The sequence below is a fragment of the Mus caroli genome, unplaced genomic scaffold (genome assembly GCF_978045245.1).
Source record: "Mus caroli unplaced genomic scaffold, Mus_caroli_1 scaffold_3, whole genome shotgun sequence".
Classification (NCBI taxonomy): Eukaryota; Metazoa; Chordata; class Mammalia; order Rodentia; family Muridae; genus Mus; species Mus caroli.
In genome coordinates this window covers 75,244,168-75,267,515 of record NW_028227258.1, presented here as the reverse complement: position 1 = coordinate 75,267,515, position 23,348 = coordinate 75,244,168, and the positions used below count along the sequence as shown (strand labels likewise).

The 23,348-nt window shown below is 40.3% G+C and overlaps 1 protein-coding gene across 4 annotated transcripts in view; it reads left to right on the top strand.

Annotated features, from left to right (window-relative positions):
• The window catches only part of Lrba (LPS responsive beige-like anchor protein), a 576,347-nt gene that overhangs the window by 545,480 nt on the left and 7,519 nt on the right, over positions 1 to 23,348 (top strand). For all 4 annotated transcript variants that reach the window (XM_029475138.2, XM_021158805.3, XM_085835789.1 and 1 more), the window contains exons 53-54: positions 4,985 to 5,152; positions 20,984 to 21,085. In XM_029475138.2, the coding sequence (XP_029330998.1) occupies positions 4,985 to 5,152; positions 20,984 to 21,085 (270 nt within the window). The remainder of the gene's footprint in view (positions 1 to 4,984; positions 5,153 to 20,983; positions 21,086 to 23,348) is intronic.

Here is a 23,348-nt window from a genome sequence, read left to right as displayed (position 1 = left end):
TTGATTAAATGCTGTGGGAGTAGGAAATTCTATTAAATTGAAATTTCTAATTAAGGGCTTTATGGTACGTCCTCTTTCAGGCTTGTTAATAATCTTTGTGAAATGCATGTTCTTGCTCTTCTCTTCTGAACAGTGCTGCTTCTTGTGGAGTTGAATGTGTGTTTGAGACTATTGTAACAGCTGAGGACAGGGGGAGAGTACTCTCTTTGGCAGAAATATTTATAGAATAAGCCCTAAAAATTATTTGTAGAAATTGTTCTTTTTTTATGAAATTGATTTCCATTTTCTTATAGTTTGTTTCACTGAAGGGTCATGAATGTTGGCAAGAACGCCGCGCTTTCCTGAGGAGCTGAGCTTTCTTAGCTATCGCAGTCTGGGAGGTGGATTATTTTAAAACTAAATTCCACCAACGTTATATAAGTTGCAGAATGAATTGGTGTTTTCTAAACCTGTACTTCTTTATTATACCGGATCGTCTATTTTGATAATCTAATTCATATTTATCCTTTTCATTATGACAAAAAGAGCATTAGCATTATTTTATACATTCTCTGTCTTCACTAACTCCCACGTTAAACTTGATACATCCTATCATGTTTTTCTTAGTAGTCATTTAGACTGCTTATTGTTCTCCTTTTAAATGTTAACCTTTTAATTTTAAATTTTAAATAATTTTAAAATTTACACAGTAAGTCCATCTAGATTTTTGGCTTGTAGTTTTTAAATTTTGACCGTACATGGAATTAAGTTACCACCTCGGTGCAGAACAGCTCCATGACCCCCAATCCCCTGGTCATGTCACATCACCTGCTGGATGTCACCTTCTTCCCATACCCTCAAGTCCTGCTCACCAGTGAATACTTTATATCTGCAGGGTTGGCATTTGGAAGCTTTTGGATTCACTGGCATTCCCTGTTGTTTCATTATAAATGCATTACATGACTGTGTAAGGCCATCTAGCTGGACTTCCATGCAGTGCCAATAACTCACATAATTCCTGGGTCCACTCTGGTTTTAGAACTTACAAAGTTCTTTGGCATATATGTTATTGCTATGAGGTGGACAGGGTCTTTGTCCCGTAGTGTAGATAGCAGAACTGAGATCTAGAGAGGTAAGTGACATATTGAAACTTAAGTAGCTAATGGTACCAGGACTGGGGGTGGGCTCGGCCCTTCTGCCCTTACATGTAGCATTCTCTTTTTTACCACATTGACTCACGCAGGTGTCACCGTCCTCGGTCAATTTGAAAACCACTGTAATTTGTAGCCCTAAGTTCCTTGTGGAACTGCCGTGTTCCATTAGACTTAACCAAGTTGATATCATCCCACTCCCTCCCAACAGAAACCTTGCAAAAACCCTGTTGAAAACACATGTCTTTGTGTATATAAAATATTCCATAAGTAACAGTATTTTAAACTTCATATCGATAGGACTGACTTAAAGTAAAAATTTATATTTTCTATAAAAGTATAGAAAAAAATCTCGTGACATTCCTTGTACTTTCTTGTATACATAACTCAGCCACTCATTTTATTTAAAAGTAATTTCAGTGAGGAAAATAGGAACTTGTGTTTTTTATGACAAAAGATAATATCAACAGTTTTTTTTTTCTTAAGTTTGGTAGACAAGCATGGAAAACTTGTATAATCAGTTAATATATAATAGCAAAGCCATCACAAGTGTTGAATTCAATTATATTTTAGCACACAAGCCAAAATAATCCTCCTCTTATTAGACTAGGGAGGGGGTACTTGGGTTGTAGCAGGAAATTCTTGCAACATAAATCATGTTTTCAGGGTGCAGCCAGGGCAGCAGAGGCAACAGCACAACCTTCCTCAGCAGTCGGGTTCTTTCTGGCTACGTTCATGCAGTCGTGCAGAGTCCCACACCGCCGGAATGTTTTTATTTGTAGCTTAGCTGTCAAATAAAACATTAACTAGAAAATTTGGACATTCTAGTGTCTGGGGTAATATTTGATATTAGTGCATGGAGAGGTGGGCTGGTGGTAAAGGAAACGGAAAACAAAGGCCGAGGAACACTTATGAGATTACCAGAAATTAATTTACCAAAACAGCAGCAGGTCTTTGGACTGTGATTTATTTGGGAGGAACGAGCCTCCATATCAGAGCAGCAGCAGAGACTGCAGAGTTAGGCTGCCCGCGAGGGGAAAGCCAAGCCACGGATGCACAGATGCGTCGTTTCCCACACTGTAGCCGGATTAAAATCCCAGAACTCCTTTGGTGTAACATTTATGTCTCCCTCCCTTGTGGATCTTCCCTCCACTCGCTGCATTTAGACTGTTCTTTTCGTAGAGTAGTTGATACCCTTGTGTGTCTGTTCACTTTATTTCAGTGTTTGTCTTCCCCATCAGACAATAAAGGCCCTGAGGGTGGAAACCATGTATCCTCAGAACTGTACACTTCTAAAAGAGCTAATGCTTGGCACCAACCACGTGCATGCTAGGAAGATACTGTTGAAGCTTCAGAATTCTGAGTGCTTCAGGGCAAAAAGTAAAACAGGAAATTTCAGAAGAAAAGGAAACCACAGCAACTGAGTATCAGTTTTCCTCACAACGATGCTGGAGAAAGCGAGCAGTTGCTTAGGGAGAAATGATATGGGAATCTTTGAAGATTCTGTGAATGCACCCCAGTTTCGCAGCCAAGTCCTTTTACCTGGTCCCTGACCCTGATGGAAATTAAGTAAGCTACCCAACACACAGTTGCTCTCCCTTTGTGAGGCTCCCAGGGCAGCAGGGCTCCTGACATGGGCCTCCTGGGTACCGTGGACCTCATTTTCCTAGCTGATAGTTTCATACAACCCCACAGAGTTGCTGGACTCCAAAACAGACATACGCCTGCTCCTGAATAACGGAATGTTAATATGACCTACCTGGCTTCCTTCTGCAGCTAAAACACGACGATCTCTAATTACCAGTGAGAATGCCGCCAGCTGCCTGTCTTTTGCATTCTGCCTTGCAAAAGATATGATGTGACCATTTATTACTAAACATCTTTTCTTGAAAATGAACTAAAAATTGCTATACATTTCATATTTGATTTGGTCTTTTGACTTCTTTATTTTAAAATACTGAATTCTTTCTAGCATATGCCTTACTAATATAATCTGATTCTGTAAATGAAATGTTCTAGTGCCAATTTAGAAGGGTGAAGACATTTAAAAAGCTTGTGGCACATTTAACAGTTCAAATACCTGCCTTAACTGAATCTTTGATCTGCTTTAATTGCAGCAAGAAATTTTACCGTATTAACTGTAATTTGCAGTTGAAATAAGTCCGATTTTTAAGGTTGTTGTGGTGGGTTCTGCAAGCTGCTTCTCCCAAGTGAAAACATGCATTTGACATCTACCTGAGGTGGACAAAATGTTTCGCTGTTTCATCTCTAAAATTGAAACATTTATAAGTCTTAAGTTTATTGTAATAAATAATTTAAAATTTTAGGTGAATACTTCCTTTAATTAAATTTAATAATTTTTTGTTTATTTCCTTGAAAAATAGCTGGGTGGTTGTGGCATATCAGCACTGAGTTCAAGGCCAGTCTGGTCTATAGATCAAGTTCCAGGACAGCCAGGACTATACAGAGAAACCCTGTCTCAAAAAAAAAAAAAAAAAAAAAAAGAAGGGAGGGAGGGAGAAAGGGGAGGAGAGAGTGACAAAGGAAGGAAGGAAGGGAAAAAGGGAAAAGTTACATAGTATCCTTAGATACCAGTCTTTAATTGAGAACTTAGACTTTTGGATATTGTTTTGCATGTTCCAGGTTAAAATGGTTTTTTCAGTTTCCTTAACATCTTTGTTGTAATTTTGTCCTACTGACTCACTTCCTTTTAAAGCCATGCTGAATATGGAGGGCAGGCGTTCCGTAACACTCATTTGTAGACTGTAGCCTTTTTTTTTTAAAGATTTATTTTTTATTTATTATATGTGAGTACACTGTAGCTGTCTTCAGACACTCCAGAGGAGGGAGTCAGAGCTCATTACAAGATGGTTGTGAGCCACCATGTGGTTGCTGGGATTTGAACTCTGGACCTTCGGAAGAGCAGTCAGGTGCTCTTACCCGCTGAGCCATCTCACCAGCCCGACTGTAGACTTTTCAATAGAAAATGTTAACTATTTAACTAGGGTGACATAGAGGGGCTGCAGTACCTAAGTCTTTATATGAGTCTATAAATGACATCACAGTGTTAGTCGGGCAGAATCGCCACAGCAAGGACTTGTTTTTTGTTTCTAACACTGTTATGTGAAGTGCACTCTTCCTGGGTTTGAAGCCCTGTCTGTCTGTGTGTACACTGCCTAGGTTCTTCTGCACTGTTCTCGGTCCTCCCATTAAACCACTATAATCTTGATTTCATCATCATCCCAAAGGAAGTTTCATCATTCAGAGAATGAGAGCAAAGAAAGAGTGGCAGGGTTTGAATTGCAACCATGATAAACTGTTACTTTGATCAAAAGCTAGTCCATGGAGTCCTGGTTTGGAAAAGTAGAAACTCTCTTCAAGGTGACCTAAGAACAAAAGAGCTTCCATCTATATCATGAGCTCAGGCGAGGCTGCGAGTGAGCCAAGCTCTGGAAGACTTTCTGGAAGTCAGCAAGCAGGCTTTGGGTTTGTGTCACAGAGTAACTCAAGAAAGTGTTAAATGGCTCCAGTGTAAGTGTTCTCCTGGGCTGCTTTAACCAGAAAATATTATTCTTTAGTAATTTATAGTAGCTGTTCATAAGGATATGGTGTCCTCAGACCCAAGTATTTGTTGAAATAGTTTTAACATATGCCTTTCTAAAATCGTATCACTATTCAATTGATTTTTCTCACTATTATAAGTAGCATTTAAAAACAAACAAAAAAACCCTGCCAGGTCAGAACGTTCTAAGATCTGAATTATCATGGCAGCATTGTCTTGCGGGTTATGTATTTGATAGAAGTTTGCCTTGTCTTTTAATTGTGCCTTAAAGAAAAATTGTTTTATATTTCAGGAAAATTGATCCAAGTGGTGTTTGGCCATTGGGATGTTGTCACTTGCCTAGCTCGCTCCGAGTCGTACATAGGGGGAAATTGCTACATCCTCTCGGGGTCCCGTGACGCGACTCTCCTTCTGTGGTACTGGAATGGGAAGAGCAGCGGGATCGGAGATAACCCCGGCGGTAAGTACACGCTTTTAAAGTGAGCTTTCTAAGTCCTGTAGAAGACTAGCACCTTGGGTGAAGGCTCTTCCATCATGGTGGGAATGAGACTAAATCACCCAAGTAGCTGACTTCTAAACTCACTGAGAATTCATGTTCATGTGTGAACCCCTTGCTTTCATATTATACCCATGCTTGGCTGCACTAGTGTCACCAGCTAAAGTAGAGGTGTTCTCATGAACAATATAAACTGTAACATAAAAGAGAAATTACATATTTTCTTGTTGATTGAATTCATGTTTTAAAAAAGAAAATTAAAAGTTATAATTCTGGAAATCTACAACTTTATAATACTTTCATTTACATATTAAAAGATAAAACAGGTCATAAAAGGCCAATATGGAAGATTCAAATCGGCTCCTGGCTTTTCAGATGGGAAATGAAAATGTTCACCAACAGCATTAAACATCTTTCAGAAACTGCTGAAGGCAGTAAAGCAACAACAAAAAAATGTGTAACCATTTAAAATTGTAATTCACAGAAGGCAAAAAAGGAAACAGCCACCATTAAAATCAACCGCACACAGCTGCAGTCAAGAGATGGCTTTAAAAAACACATTAAGAAGTAGGAAAAACAATTAAAGGGACCACCTGAAAAATGAGAATTTAATTAAAATGATTATGACAACAGAGAAGAGTTCCTGTAAGAATAGCTATAGATTTCTATTTCATAAGGTAGACTCTGTGACTGCTCTTAAATATTTACCATGGTTTAATTGAAAGCTGCTTGCAGTGTATTTGGCTAAGGAAAGCTCATGCTAGTACCTGAATACTGCACCGTGTCTGGGTGTAAATGTATCTCACCTTGTCACGTTTTCCATTACTTCTCTGGGTTGTGAAAAAAATGGGCAATACTTGTGTGACAGTGAACACTTTGTTCAAAAATGCTAATATTTATTTAGTAAAATGCAAAGTTTTTTTTAAAGCTATTTTTTCTTTTTATGCACTTGAGAGATTTTTGCATTGGATCATAAACATTGTATTCAGTTAATATCTAATGGACCTATTTCTGACTTTAATCAAAGATAATCTTATATGTGAATAGAATAGAAAAAAATTAAAATTCTGATACTGTGGGCAATCCGGTCTCAGCAGTCAGAGTGAGCTATAGTGTGTGTGTGTACTTTGGGGAAGTGTGCTTTGTGCATGTCTCTGACTTACACAGACAACTCTGCTTTATATATAATTACAATTAACGTAAAAGGATAGAACACTCGGGGGCTTGAATTTTCTAAATTTATACTATGACCCTTAGATTGCTGTGGTGGCCTCTGATGCCTCTCCCTTCCTGGCCTCCTAGATTGAGTGACTACTTTCAGTTTCTCTTTTCCTGTTTTCCTAAATATAAGATTAATTATATCAGGCAAACCTAAATTTGATAATACATAAATCTATCGCTTTGTTATTTGTCTCTCAAAGAATTTAGGAAAGCCTTTTTCTGGCCTTACAACGTTTTGTGCATGTATAGCAGTTTGTACCCCGAAGACAGTTATGTGCGTCTTTGTTTTTCACTCATCGTGATTACCTTCTCTGTGATATGCAGTTTCCAGCCTTGTGTATTCTGAGAAACAGCTAAAGCCCTACTGGCTATTCCTGAATGGAACTGTATAGCATTTCAGAGATTTAATTATGTTTTAAAATTAGAAAACTTTAGATTTTCATAGTATTTTATATCTACTTACACATTAAATGATATATGCATGTATTTAAATATGTTGTTTATTTAAGTACCTTACAAATTGCCCTAGAGATGGTTTTTGTATGTATGTCATTTAAACAGAGAATCAAGAAGGAGTGATCAAACACTGAGATTCACTGTAAAAGAGAAATCTAAGTTCCTGGCTCTGCTGTGCCTCCCCCGCCTTCTCTCTCTCTCTCTCTCTCTCTCTCTCTCTCTCTCTCTCTCTCTCTCCCCCCTCTCCTCCTCTCTCTCTCCTTCTCTCTCGTCTGTAAAATAAAGCAATGGTGGGAACTGTTATCAGAGGCACAAGGTGCTCGGCAGACATAAATCATCTCACAAACTCCATCTTGGCTACATATTAAAATGTTGCATGCAGTGTCCACCATTCTCTCGCCTGTAACATGGTGGGCAGGAACACCTAGAAATGTACACAATGAAGAAGAGAAAAAACAGAAACACAGTACATCTAATACAATTTTCAGAAAACTGTAATGTATTTTGAATAACTTATATTATCTCATCTTTTCTGGCCCTTTTATAATATCTGATGCCCCAATTCAATTTCACTTTACCTTTGAAGAACGAATCTGTAAGAAAGACAAACAGGTACTTTTTTTTTACTCTGAGAATTTATACACATTAGGAAAAAAAGATTAAAAAGCCAATCTAAGCTTTGAAAAACAAATAGCAGACCGTCTCAACTGGTTCAGTTCTCTGATCCTCTGGCACAGCGAAGGCTGTGAGCAGCCACTGAAGGCTGAAGCCGATGCCTCAGATGAGCGAGCGTCCAGACTCCTGCCTCCGCTAAGTCTCAAAGCGACAGGAAGACCCCTGAGAACGGCCACATGCTGGCATGCACACACTTGTAGGATGGCTGGTAAATACACAGGAGTACTTTAACCTCAATATTTTTATTACATGAAAGGAAAAAAAAAAAGAGGTGGAGAGCATCCTATTGCTTTTTTCTGCATTTTATAGTTTCTAGGTTCAGCAATTTAATTTTATTTTAAATTCTAAAATTACAAGAAGAGTTAGTGATTTTACTTGCAAGGATCATAAGCAAGAGCCAAATACCATTTTCTTCAAATCTAATAATTGTTGCTATATAGAGAGTTGGTAGCTGTGTAACTATTTTAACCTAATGTTATACAATGTTAATATGTGTATTAGTTGGATAAAAATCAGGCTAACTCAACTTGGATGAAACCGATAAATAGTATAATTTGGAGCTTTAAAAATGACTCGGATGTTTTATGAAACCTGTCTAGATCATGCAGCCAAAGGCTTGCTCTCCGCAGGCAGACAGGCCGTTTTTCACCTTTGGCTCTATTGTCTTGCGATGGTTATCTGCTGTGGAATGCAGCTTTCCAATAAGAAGGCTGAAAATAGTCTTCCACTTGGTTGTGGATGGTTTTTGTAACATTAACCAGGATCATTTCAACGAAAGGTGTTTTCTGCAGAAAGCTCCGCACCTTGTGAGCTCACCCCGTTCACTCTCTTAGGCCAAGATTCCTCCAGGGAAAGGTTTTCCCTTCAGAACAATGCAGGCCGGGCCGGACCACCTCCTCCAAACTCTCAGAAAGTATGCTCCTTTGGTTCACTAAATTGGTATTTAAATTAAACACTTCCAACTTTGGCATGATTGTACTTATACAAACAAGATGAAAACATACAACAGTTATTATTTATTCACTAATTTATATTACACTCATAAATCATAAACTGGAATTTAAAAACTAACCATGTATGCCACACTTTTAGGTTTCAAAGTAATTTTTCTTTACAGCCTCAGTCTATTAGCTTTTGGAACAAATGGTTGCCGAATGTGAGGGTGCTGCATAGATTTGTGTGTGCACTATTTCAGTAAAGTACTTTAACATTCTTGCATTCTGGTTTTGATTTGATGGAAAGGTGGCATTTTTTTTTTCCTCTTTGCAATCAGACATGCTAATCTATGTCAGCTTTCTCCTTATGGGAATGGCGTCTATGGGGGGCTGGTATAGGTTATATAACAACAAGATTCTGTTCTTTAAGAATATTTCAGCACCGTTAATTAGAAAGAAGATTTTATTAGCCGTAAGGCTAGCACTAACAGACTGCAGAGCTGCTTTTAAAGTACTGTATGCTGGAGCTGCCCTGCGTTTCCTCTGTCTAAAACTTCATTCTGTTACACTCTCATCAATCACTCCAGTCATTACCGTAAATCCTACAGTTGTTAATTTTACCAGTATCACCCTAATGAGACATTCCTGCTATAATTAAAAATGAATTCTAACGTTAAGGCATTCTAAATTTTTTTTAATGAATTTAGAATGATCCCGCCCTATAACTATAAATGCCACTGGCACACAGACTACTCATCACGTCTGTAAGAGGAGTGGCCTAGCAACACGCCCAGGTGTGAGTTATTTACCGGGTGCCCGGCACTTGTGCTTATGCATATGTATAGTTTATGCATGTATTTAGGGATCATGTCTTTTTTGTCATAAAGGCTAACATGTTTTACTAAAGCTACTGATAAATTCTTATTCTTTGTCTTGGCAAAACATAGGCAACTGTAGTGCAGTAAGACTCTCTGTAAGCAGGTAGCCTAGAGCACCATCTGCTGGACACATTTGGGGACATAAAGCTCTCTACTGGGAAAGGCAAGGCCTGGAAACATTGGTGTATTTTGCCTCTAATTGCCTATGGTAAATTATTCACGGGTCTCAAATGTTGGTATATGTAAAATGGTTAAACCTCGTATTTTTTTAAAAAGAAATAATTTTGTTCTTCTGTTCCTACCCTAACCTGTATTTGTATTTGGGACTTTAAAGTAAGTGTTTTAAGCCAAGCACAGAAAAACAAAACAAAACAAAAAAAAAAAAAACCAAAGCACCCCAGTTTGTCCTGAGATAAACTCACATCTTAATGATCATAGGTCTTCAGTGAGGTACAGTCGGCAGAAATGGTTTCTGTTACACCAGCACTTGGTCTCTTACGCTTACTCAGTTTGTCTGTGATAGCAGAGCTTGAGGCCCATGGCCTTTTAGTTAAGAGACAGGGATGGAGCTGATTCTTTGTGGAGGACACCAGTTCTTACATATGCCTCATTCAGACCAAACCCAGTTCCTTCCTGGCCTACTGCACTACCTAATATCTTTATTTTCTTGTAAAATTCAAAGTATGGGTTTGAAGCAGTATGCTGGCAGTGTTCAGGTTCAGGTGACATTAAAAATACGCCTATGAAATTCTCCAGAAGGTCCAGGATGTTTAGTGCTCTGTGATGTAATGCAGGCCCTCAAATTCCAACAAAACAACTCTGTATTTACTTCTTGTAGCTAATAGTAGATGTGGTAAAAGGAATTATATTCATATGGCAAACGAATACAACTTTAATGTGTACCATATGCAGAGCAGTGGGGTGATGTGCCAATATATCACATTTATTTACCTTGTTTGCTTGCAGAGAAAAATCACTATACCATTCACCCAAGGGCTGCAGCCACTTAAACATGAGGGCAGAGAAGCTGATTTATGCCTCAAACGGAAACTGAGTATCTTCATATGCAGACATTAGGGACAATCCCAGAGAAAGCTGCAAACATTTCATGCTCAAGAGAGAAATTTTAATTTCAAATAATGGCTGAAATTAATATGAGAGTACACACTGCTGAGTGACTGTCATTATGTAGGCTCTCAGAACACTGAGAGGGCGAATATTACCCTGAAACTGTCACTGGTGCCCTGCCCCCTTCTCACATAGAAAAGGAGGATTCGGTGCTGCTAGGATATTATATAGTGCACTATCCCCTCACCCCGTGAATGTGGCTCTAGCATTACTAAGTATGCATTTAGTTGAGACCTCTGGGCCAACATTAAACTGTTTTTTACCACCTTCCAGAAAGGCTCATTTTACTAGAAACATTGCATGAGACCAACACATGTATGTACCTCGTGTTATGCAGTAGATATTCCTGAAGCTTTGTGAGAAGCCCTTTTATATGAAATTATTTGTGTGTTTGTTTCTTTTAAAAACCCCACTTTTTCTAGTTACCTTAATTTTCACATGCTAGAACCATTACTTTATAGAGCTAGTTTAAAGTGCTAGTTAACAAATTTTAGATTTGATGGATTTTTCTGTTTGTTCTTGTCTGGGTGTTTTGGTTTTTGCTGTAGGATCTCCTGTAGTCTGGGCTGGGCTGAGATACCCTGATCCTCCCCTAAGTACAGGTGTGAGCCACCACACCTAGCTTGTGGCTGTGTCTTCTTTCTTCATTTGCTTTTTTGTTTTTATTTTTTTATTTGCCATTACCTAGTTAGCTATATCATTGGACTTCACATACTCACTAGTTTCTGAAGTAAGTTTTGTTCTTTTTTTTCAATTCTGATAGGCTTGGTCAGATTTCAAATGTATGATTAGAAGAGTTTGTTTGTTTTTGTACTTTATATGTATGAGTGTTTGGCCTGCATGTGCCCACAGAAGCCAGCAGAGGTCACTGGATACTGGAATTACAGATGGTTTTGAACCACCATGTGGGTGCTAGGATTCAGACTGAGGTCCCCTCAAGTACAACAAATGTTCTAAACCACTGAGCCATCTCTCCAGCCTCTGGACATGAAAAAGATAGTGCCCTGGAACTCGGTTCCTCTTATAGCTCAACTCTGTAACTACTGAGCATGCCTGTGTTCATTTTTATAAGTTCCAGTTTTCTGTAACTGAAGTAAGAAGATGATTTTATTTCCTTGGGGTGGTTTAGAACAAGTTTTTTTGTTTTTGTTTTTGTTTTTTCTCAAAACAGGTCTTACTATATAGTTCAGGCTATCCTGGAACTCACTATGTAGACCAGGCTGCCCTCAAACTCAGAAGAGATCCAGTGCCTCTGCCTCTGAAGTGCTGGATTAAAGGCCTGCATCACTGCTACACAAGCACAAACCAAGATGTTTTTAATAGCTAAAGGTGTGAGAGCCCTGCATGGCTTTTAAAGTGCCTGCCTAAGTACATGTATTTACCAAAGAAACCTTACAAACGATAGGGAAGATACAGTAAAAAGAAGTTCAGGGCCAGGTAGTGGTGCTCCCTTTAATCCCAGGCAGAGAGGCAGGTGGGTCTCTGTGAGTTCTAGGCCAGCCAAGGCTACCTAGAAAGACACTGTCTGAACAGACAGAGATCACCACAAAAAACTATAACTAATCAAAATGGAGAGTGCTGGAGCTCAGCCCCAACCCCATACCTAAGGCTCAGGGAGCGTTGCAGAAGAGCGGTCGGAGAGACCATGAGAGCTGGAGGAGCAGGGACTTTGCTGTGAGACTGTGTCTCCTAGTAACATCAGAAGCCACTCCCATAAAGTCTCACCAATATGGCTGCCCAAATGTCAGCCAAACCAGGATGACACCAATGACCATGCCAAACTGGACAGGGAAAAGCCCATAAGCCCTTAACCCTACACCAAGAACTCCAGGCACCTGAGGGAAGCTGGGAGCAGGAGGTGGTCCTTCCCAGGGAAGCGCACACCAATTGTTGTCCAGAGCCAAAAGGTCAGCCCTGAAAACATGCATACAAGTAACACTGTACGGACTCAGCACACTACATTTAGTAATATAAACATGTATCTACTTATGTATACATTTATATAATGAATATGTATAAACATCTTTATTATTTCTATTTATATGCATAATAATATATATTTATACATACATGTATATATATATATACACACACATATATATGTGTATATATATATATATATATATATATATATATGGAGAGAGAGAGAGAATTAATGAAAAAGAGGCCATGAATTTGAAGGATAGTGAGAAGAGGGCTTATGGGAGAAAAGGGGAGGAAGAAATGTTTTAATTAACTTACAATCTAAAAAATAAACAAAAAAGGCTGGGCGTGGTAGTATATGCCTTTAATCCCAGCACTTGAGAGGACAAACCAGGCAGATCTCTGTCAATTCAAGGCCAGCCTGGTCTACAAATTGAGGCTAGGACAGCTACGTCTTTGTTACACTAATAAACTCTATCTCAAAAAAATCTAAATAAATAAATAAACAAACAAAAACTAACAATAAGAATTTTAAATGGGGCTGGTGAGATGGCTCAGTGGGTAAGAGCGCCCGACTGCTCTTCCAAAGGTCCAGAGTTCAAATCCCAGCAACCACATGGTGGCTCACAACCATCTGTAATGAGATCTGACTCCCTCTTCTGGTGTGTCTGAAGACAGCTACAGTGTACTTACATATAATAAATAAATAAATTTAAAAAAAAAAAGAATTTTAAATGATTTGGATAATCAGAATAAAATGATTAAAAATTTTAACTTATATTCATAAAATTCAATGTTAGATATCAACAAATGTGGACACCATTTCACCTCCTGCATTTTCTGTGTAGGTAAATGTTGTATGTGTACATTACCAGATGCCTGTATTGAGGTGCAGGAGCTATAGAGGAACTAGAACCTAAGACCAACCAGCCACACTATGGAGAATCAACAAATGCAGCCTCAAAAGTAGGAGAAAAACACCACAGTAGTCAAGTAGTCTGGGGTGTGAACAAACTGAAGGGCTGTGCGTTTTCAACCAAAGATACTGCATATGTGTGATATGACCATGGAGGCATATGTTCTCTGAACTGCTGAGTGATAGATCACTGAATTATCTACATCATGCCTGATAAGTCTTGACAAATGTATGTGCATGTATGTGCTCATGTATATGAATGCATCCAAAAGCTGGAACCTTAGCCAGCAAAGGCCAGCAGTGCTCATTTCAAGTTCGTCGGACTTGGAAACCAAGCCAGCTCTCATCATCTCCACAGCTCACTAACTTACCTGCACATTTGTAATGAGCATGTCATAGCTGATAATGAGAGATAATTAGAGAGATTTAAAATTAGAGAAATTTAAAATTTCCACACCTGATTGTGGAAATATATCTGCATTTCCTGCTCTTCACAGATGTGTAGATTGTTGGGAAAATCTGTGAAATCTGAGACAAGGCAGAATGTGAGAAATCAGAGTATAGTTTTGAGAAACTAAGGTATATTACTCCTCGACAAGAAAGAAAACTAACAAGAACTATCTCTAATTGGCACTTATGCAGCCCCAAATCAGAAATACCTTTTATTGAAAAGAGATTTTTATGCCTGGCATGATGGCACATGCCTTTAATCCCAGCACTTGGGAGGCAGAGGCAGGTGGATTTCTGAGTTCGAGACCAGCCTGGTCTACAAAGTGAGTTCCAGGACAGCCAGGGCTACACAGAGAAACCCTGTCTCAAAAAAACAAAAAACAAAGAAAGAAAAGAGATTTTATAACAAAAGTTGAAAAAAAGCACTTTCTCCTCTCCTCCTCCCACCCAGCCCTGCTGCTACTGGGTGATAGCTCATAAGTGCTCAGGACTTAAAGGTACTATGCATAGTGACATAATTCTTATGATACCCCTGTGTGAAAATTGCTCTCATTATCTCTTGTCTTTATAGATTAACACATGGAGAACTTATTAAAGTATCATTTTTCCTTCTGCTTTAGCCCTAAAGCTCCCGAGTCTCTTATCAAGAGATCACCTAGTAGGCAGATGCTATAGTCTGGATTCAAACTTAGATACTCTTGGCCATAATCTTTCATTTATGGTGCAAGGGATGGAGCCCAGCCCTCACACATGCTAAGCCTATGCCTTGCCTCTGAGCTCCAGCTCCAGCCCTAGAGGCCTCTTTCTTAGCCACTAAACTGTATTCCAGTTTTTACTAGATTTAATTGGATTATCAACAATACAGAATTTGATGCAATCCTATCACAAAATACTCAGTATTTACAAAAAGACATGAAAAGACAATTTTGTTGCACTGATTTCTTATGACAGTGCGTGTCATGATAGAACCTGCTGGGGTTTTGGTTTCCTTTCCTTGTGTATGTGTGAGCTCACTGCCTGCTGAGGACTGAGCCCAGAGCCTGTTCATGCTGAGGGTGCACTCTACCACTGACTACATCCCCACCCCTATAATAGCGTTAACACAGGATCACTCACACAAACTCACTGTCTAGTGTAGTCTTAGAAGGGAAGTCCAGTGTTAAAGCAGGCATGTAGTAGAGGAGGGAAATTACATGAACCACGAGCTTTGACTGACTTTCATACCAACCTTGTCTTGCCTGATATTAGTAATTCTAGTGGCATTTACAAAAGAAGCCATCAGCATTTTCTGGAGCATGTGGCAGCCTTAGTGCATCTGGCATGGTGACGACAGTCTGCTTGTTTAACCATACAGATGGATTTTCACTGAGGCTGTGGTGGATGCAGAGAAGGAGGGGAAGATGGATGATAAAGGTGGAACGACTAGAACAAATCTCAAATAATGTAGTTTTGCATAATTAAAAGGTGGTAGAACTTCCACTGAAAACTTAGGAAGTTAATGGAAAGGTTTAAGAAACATTTATCAGAGGGAAAAGGAAACATTTATCAGCAAAAGCCATTTCCTTTCTTGATTTACCATTGTGGTAAGCCACATGAGAAAGCCTAGTATTTGGTTGGCACATGAGTGTTTTGTATTAATCAGCAGCAATTAATAAACAAACTCTTGTATAAAGTACAGGTATCTCTCTTCGGGAAGTAACCTGCATGTCCTCTATAGTCTTAACTTTTGGTGTTGTAAATACTTAAGACTTAAAATCTCATTATGCTTTCTGGTTTTTAAACATACCTAGATCCAAAGTAGCTTCCGATGTTTTGTTTTGTTTTGTTTTGTTTGTTTTGTGTTGTTTTAACAGAATGAAGTTTAATGCTCTATTTTAGTTTTCTTTAGATAGACAAGAGTTTCCTAGTGTGAAATTGTATCGCTGGTGTTTACTTAAAGAGTCATTAATTAACCCAAAGCACTTGTAATTAACTGCTTGCCTCTCAGTTGTGTTTTAACCTTTAAAGTCAAGTGCTCAAGTACAATTTGTAGGATTATGATAAGATAGACAGAACTTGATTTGGTAATCATTTAAATTTCTGATTTTTTTTTTTGTGTGTGTGTATGTGTGTGTGTATGTGTGTGTGGTGGTGCCGGGGGTGTTGCACCCTCGGATTCCAGTGACCACTGTAAACCAAGTCATTTCAAACAAAAGGCCATATTGAATTCCTGTCTTTATTGTCCAGTGTGCACAGTAACAACTACTAAGTCAATGCCAGAGTGAAGGAAGAAGAGAGTGGGCAGCGGGCTGTGCTGATTACAATCACAGAGCCATCCATTAAGCAATTTGTGGGAAGAAGTGATTTTGCATTTCTAAGACTGAGCACAGGAAGGTGCAGAGCCAGCATCCTGTAACAGCTAGATGCTGTTAGAGAGAAGCATGGTGTGTGCCTGCTGAGGTGGCACACATGCTGCAAAGGGCTGCTCAGTCACTCTGAAACGGCTTCACTTTCACAGCCTGGGTTGGGGATGCTGCTGATAGCAGGAACATATTACACTTTTTAAAAATAACTGAAAAGTGTATTTCTACATGGATTATTTATCTCCTGTGCCTTAACGGAGGTAAATCTTGGAAATTATCTCTCTCATCTCCTACTTATGAATAAGATAGTAGAGGAATTACTTTTTCTCTTTCAGATATGAAATTTTAAGAGGTTCAGAGTCCATTTGATAAAGATATTTATGTTATAAAGGGGGAAAGAAACACATTTACTACTACAGACATATACCACTCTCCCGGCAGTGTCAGGCTAACTGTTCTGCCTTGCACATTGGCTCAGGGTTACGGAGCGCCTCACTGTTAAACCGAGTTGGGTTGTTAGAGGGCACAGGCTTCCTCCAGTGTCCCGTTACATACTGAGAAAAGCACATCTGTAAACGCTGGCATGCCTGGGAGCTGTGGCAGGCTTTGGGCTGTCTTTAATCTCATTTGACTTGTTCATCTTCTCCTAAGGCCATCCCGAAAGATGTACTGAGTCTCCCTTTCAGCTTTCGGTAGGATCTGCATCAGTAGACATAAAGCTGCTCTGGAACAAAGACCCCTTCCTTTGAAGCACTTGCTCCAGCTTTTCAAAGTAGTCCTAGGCGTCTGTCCTTCTTCTCCTTTCATTTTTCTTTAAGAAGTTTGAAGTGTAGTTTCTTAAACTACCAACAAGATACATTTTTCTCCCAGCGTTACTGAAAGCCATGACGATTTTCACGCAGTAAGACTTTAAAGGGTTTAAGGGAATCTGTTGTGCTTTATGGTCTGGGCTTAGGTAGATCCTAGCTCCTACTCTCTGAGAGAACAAAGGTACAGACTGTCAGCATCCATTAACAATCGGAGGTTTTTATCCAAAGGATAACCTGGTACGTTCCAGAAGACTTTCCCTGCTCTTTAAGTGAGGCTGGCTGTGCCTGTAGGATCTAGAATGCATGTGCAGAATCATCTTATTTGTACTGACGCGCCCCCAGCCCCAAGCCATCCTGGTGTGAGCTGACAGTGGGCAGGAGGGGCAGCTCTGGAGCTGACTGGAGCTTTAACCACTGCCATTGGCTCTTGCCTTTTCACGCCGAGGCACAAGGGCTCTTGCTTTCTTCTTTGTGTGACGATGTCACCTGGCACCTGGACAACCCAGGAGATGATGAATCCCATGTCACTACAGAGGAATGATAGGTGTCACAGCTCCATAGAGACCAGTGTTCTGCCTCCGATTTCATTCCAAGTGATTCCCAGAATGTCTGCTGAGCCCAAGCAGTCTGTATCTGTTTGGCTTAAATCCTATATTATAGAATTATACCAGTAATAGTGAAATTTTAATATTTAAGGCCCTTTGTTTATTGGGACTTATACAAATCCAAATGCTTTTTATTTTGAACATACTTTTTGATAAGAAAGTGTGAGTGTTCTATCTGTACTTCAGATAAATGAGCTGGAAATGACTTTTCTTCTTACATGTTATAGATTTGGCATCCACAGCCTTAAGTGGTTGTTTCTATACATAAGGCGAGTTGAGCACAGTTGGGCTTTTGTTTTGTTGTCATTTCTTACCATAAATCCAGCTCCCTGAGAAGCAACTGGCATGGCTCTGCCCTTGCACTTCTAATTTGTTGTGTTACTTGAGCTTGCCTTCTCAGCCCTCCCCACCACCCCCTTGTGTTTCCTGAACTGTCTAACCTGTTTCCTGGACTAGGAAACACTTGGCCAACAAAGCCCAGCACTAAACAGTCCTTTATTTAGAATCAGACCCCAGGAAAAGAAAGACCCCTTTCCATCGTGAAGTTGCTTTGTACATGCATCTGCTGATTTGTGTAATGAAAAGTGATTTGGTATATTTTGCGTTCATGAAAGCTAGCATTTTGTAGGCAGAACTAGTGAGTGGTGTTTGTAAAGGAGAAGGTTTATAACTTAACCCCCTTTCTGAAGTTTACTCCCTTCTGACTTCACAGTTCTAGATTATTCTGTCCATCTCTTCGATTAAAAACAGGAAACAGTTACGGTCAGTCTCCTCCTACCCTCCACTAAACTCCTGAGAAAACGCCCCAAAGTTCAGCAAACAAAACAAGCATGGGCCTGGCTTCCTGGCAGTATCATCTGACCCTCTGTGACCCATGTGCCCTTTGTTTATTTTGGTTTATATATAAATTGTTCTCATTCTTCATTTACTTTTCTTCAGACCTTCACTTTCCACCAAAGAAAGACTATTCAAGCTAAGACACAAATCTCACCACCATTAAAATCATTTGTAACTTATGGATACAAAAATGGAACAATTGCATTGAAAATGTTTTCCTTAAATCATCCTGATTTTTTTTGTTTGTTTGTTTTTCTGTATAGTTCTGTATGTTTCTTTGTATAGTCCTGGCTGTCCTGGAACTCACTCTGTAGACCAGGCTGGCCTCGAACTCAAAAATCCGCCTGCCTCTGTCTCCCAAATGCTGGGATTAAAGGTGTGTACCACCACCGCCCGGCTTAATCATCCTGATCTTAATGGTTGATTTTTAAAAACATTGCCAATAGATATATTCAGACAGTAATTTCAAGAATAACATTATAGTGCTATTTTTGTGGAATTTTAAATATGGCAAGAGGTGGGTATGAAGGGGACTGTGAATGAAGGGTACCTAGCATATTAACTTTTTTTTTTTTGGTTTTTCAAAACAGGGTTTCTCTGTGTAGCCCTGGTTGTCCTGGAACTCACTTTGCAGACCAGGCTGGCCTCGAACTCAGAAATCCACCTGCCTCTGCCTCCCGGCATATTAACTTTTAAACATAGAATTTTTATTTCTAAATCTCATAATTTTTAGTATGAAATTAAATAGTTTAGATGAGCCTGTATCATTTGCCTCTTTGAAGGTTTTTTCACCAAAATTTTTGGACTTAAAAGTGAAAACGTAGTCTATGACAGATTCCTTCTTAGTTTGGCAAATAGCAAGTAGACATTTCTAATAAGTTAGGTATGTTCCTCCTATATGTTTCAAACTTGAAGTTAGATGAAACCAGGTTCCTGGTTCAACTTGTCCTAGGCCCATTAGTCTATTAGCTGAGGACTCCCTTTCCTTGTCTAGGGATATAGACTAGCCTGGCAGCTGGGGCCAGAGTACACCCAAGGTAGCCCACAAGTCCTTACCAACTAAAGTCTCACTCAGAGATTCTGCTAGTCACCAAAGCCTTAAGCGACACCATAGTGACATAGCTGTGCATTGTGTAAATACACATGGCATGCCTGTCATGTGTTATGACAGACCTTAAGTTACTGCTGGCCCCAGCGAAGGCATAGAAAATTCCTTTCTTAGGAGTAGAGTCTTCTCTCTCGCCTTTTTTTGGGGGCCATGTATCTCTGTGCCTTCAATAAAGCCTATTTCCGTCATGTGCACGTATTTTGCCCAAATATTGAAGGAGCTCATTGGCCCACTCCCTGAACACTCCTGCTTTAGAGGCTAGATCAGTGGTTTAGCAGCAGCACTGGCCTCTACAGGTGCAGTGGTTTCTGATGGCTTTTCCTGACCTATTAGGGGTCTTTCCTCTGAGTGAGCAGTGGTTTTAAGGACAATGAGTGCCTGAGTTACAGTGGCAGATGATTCAAAGCTGCTGATAATGAGCTACTTTCTGGGGACATTTGCCCCTTTTAGATTATACAACATCAGTCCTCAACTCTGCCATGAAACCAGTTCACACCAGACAAGTAGAACGCCAGGCAGGAGCCTGCTTGTTAGGTGTTTGCAAAGGCTTTGTCCTTACAGACTAAGGGGGGGGGGGGGGGTAGTTTTAAATAGAGCCCTCTGGTTAAGTACAGAATCCTGTGTGTCCGTGTGGTACAGATTCACAACTGGGGCCTGTGATTGTGTCACTTCTCTGAGCTGTGGCCAGTTTTTACTTTGTGACACAGAAACGACGTTAAGTTTTCTTCTCTACTATACATTCCCTCTCTCCACCCTCCTTCCCCCAAACTCTCCAAGACCATCAGTACGAGGTTCATCATGCCTCTGCTGATTGGCTGAAATGTGGGAGGTACTCTGTGAGAAAGAAGTGCACATCAGAAAACACTAAAAATAGCAGGTGCGCTAGAGAGTCATCCCACTCGAAATTGTCTTACTAGGGGAGATGCACTGAAGTGTTAACTAAGCCTGGGTTCTTATTTTAGTTTTAATCGTTTATTGTAATAACTTTGAACAGAATTTCAAATTATACAGGCTTAGACATAGATCAGAATTGGAAACAAATTACCCGAATTGTCATTGTGCTCAGAGGAGGGCACTATGGGTAAGTCCCTAAAACCGCAGTGGATAGTCAAAGTGTAGACACTGAGCAGAGCTGCGTGGCCTAAGATGGCTGTTCGGTCTCTATAGGAACTCATGAGATGCATAGGATACTGGATGGGCAAGCATTTTCAGTTGTTTCCTTAATCTAGTTGTGTGATGGGTTTTGTGGGTTCATTATAACCAAGGCCCTATTTTAGAATCCTCTCTCTACTTGAGAAGCAACTTTTATGAGAAAAGTATAAAATGCAGGTTTTACCATCTTTAGCTTTGAACTTTAAACTGTTGTTGCTAGATAATAAGGGTTCCTTAAATTCAGGAACATAGCACCTTTAAAATCAAACTGTGGCAAAATGTGGACTCCTAAGGTCAAAATTGGCCTTATCTAGTCTTTATACATTGGGATTGACTTGTCTGCTCTTTTCCTTGTTAAAGGTGAAACCACCTCCCCTCGGGCCATTCTCACAGGCCATGACTACGAGATCACCTGTGCTGCTGTCTGCGCTGAGCTGGGCCTGGTGTTAAGTGGTTCCCAAGGTAAAGTTGTGGTTTCTTCAAAGTGTTGGCTTCTTTTGTCATATTAATGTGAACAGAAATGAGGTTGGATCCTGTTCTCTGGCGCTTGCCAGTCTATTATGGCAGCCACACAGGGCTACTTAAATATATGCTACTTAAAATTCACATTCTGTAAGAGCAATAGCTACACTTAGAGATAGAATATTCTCGTCAGGACCAAAAGCCTGGTTTTAGTTTTAGCTCCCTGGTCTAAATCTAAGGATTCTAGCTACTCTATACACAGCAGCAGTTGGTGATCTAATCTCCATGAAGCAGGAACAAGGAACATCTTTATATGTTTGTTTATTTCTCTGACCTCCAGAAGGCTGAATGGGAATCCTGGCCCTGACCTTATCACATGTGTGCCCACATTCATTTGTGATGTTTGGTTCCCTTCTTTCACAATGTGTGGGGACCAGGGATTAAAATCAAGCCATCGGGTTCAGCAACAAGTCCCTTTGCCTGCTAAGCCATCCTGACAGCCCCTGACTCTGCTTCACTTCCGGATTTCAGAACTAAGCAGGCCTAGAGTGACATGACAGACACTGCAGTGGAGATCCAGCTAGTTTGCTGGATCATCTGCTGCTAGCACTTGCCTGAGGTTAGAGGCACTGAGTGCTCCTTCCAAGAGCAAGTGGAACAGACCAGGATCCAGCAGCAAAGAAGCTGTTTGCAGTTCAGTGCCTCTTCCTCCACCTACCAGTCTGCCCGTCTCCTCTCTGTGGTGGGGACTGAGCAGAGGACTCCTATCACCGTGTGTGTTTTAAGCTCAGAAGCACAGAGCATTTGAGTCACTGTCTCTGCGGCTTTAACTAGAGTAGTACAGCTAACAGGCCAGAATGAATATTTAAAGTTTTGCTTTAGAAAACGTAGTTGGAGCCGGGCGTGGTGGCGCACGCCTTTAATCCCAGCACTCGGGAGGCAGAGGCAGGTGGATTTCTGAGTTCGAGGCCAGCCTGGTCTACAAAGTGAGTGCCAGGACAGCCAGGGCTATACAGAGAAACCCTGTCTCGAAAAACCTAAAAAAAAAAAAAAAAAAAAAGAAAACGTAGTTGGTCAAAGCAGCGGAAAAGTAGTGTGATTCCTTGGACTGTATCTAACCCATATCAAACCTTAAAATTAATTACCATTATAGACCATCCCTGCTTTGCACAGTAAAATGACACGTAAACAGAAATCACACAGAATTATCTGAGACACTGTCTCGGTGGGAATTTAAAAAAAAAAAATTTTAACCATTTTCCATGGTCTAAAAGTTTTTGTCAAAACATTAGAAACAGCCAGGCAAGGCACCTACCTTTAGTCCCAGCACCCAGGAGGTAGAGGCAAGGGAGAATCCCTGAATTCAAAGCCAACATGACCTACAGTGAGTATCTGGACAGCCAAGGCTACATAGCAAGGCTAGACACCTTATCTCAAAAATAAAGCTAAAAACAAACACAGCCATGCAGTTTCATGTCTTTGAGAGACAGTTCTCAGGGACAGGTGAACATGGGCACCAGTCTTGTTCTGAATGCCTAAGCATCTCTTCTGTGCCTGGGGAAATTGCCAGTCCTCTTCTGTTTGAGCGGTTCACTTTTCTTTTGTTTAAGCGTTATGACACACCCTCAAGGGTCCCCTAATGTGGGGCTTTTCTTAGTTTCACTTCCTCTGGACATCATCAGCTCTGTTACAACCACTGTCCTGAGTTATGCCAGCAAGTTTCCTTTGTTCGTTTCCTGGATGCATATCTAGTGTCTTGGCAGCATCCGGAGCTGACTCTGCTCTCTCTACGAAAAACTCCATTTATATTCACTTCTTTATTGAAGCTCATCATTGTTGGCCAATACCCTTCTCTGGTTCCCTCCTTTTATAAAATGCCACAGGGCTTTCACTGTGAAAGGAGGAGGCAACAAAGCTGCTGTTTGCTGTCTGTGTGACCTAACAACAGATGCTGGTTACGGATGTGCCTTCAGCGTGGTGACGTGGGGTCTTCCAGTTGCTCAGCTGCTATTAATATACGCGTTCATGGTCTGAAGAGCTAGCCATGCAGTGTGCTGTATACAACTGCTCTGATAACTGACATCTGAACTGTGTTGTTGTGATGCTAGTGTTATTTAGGGAGTTGGAACTGATGTATCCTGAAACTATGCAAAAGCAAATGTGTGCCTGTGTTGGGAAACGCTGAAACAGAGAAGGCGTGCTCTAGTAGCCATGTGGGGAGCAAGCATATGTGAGACCAGGAACCAGGCAGGGCACAGACCCA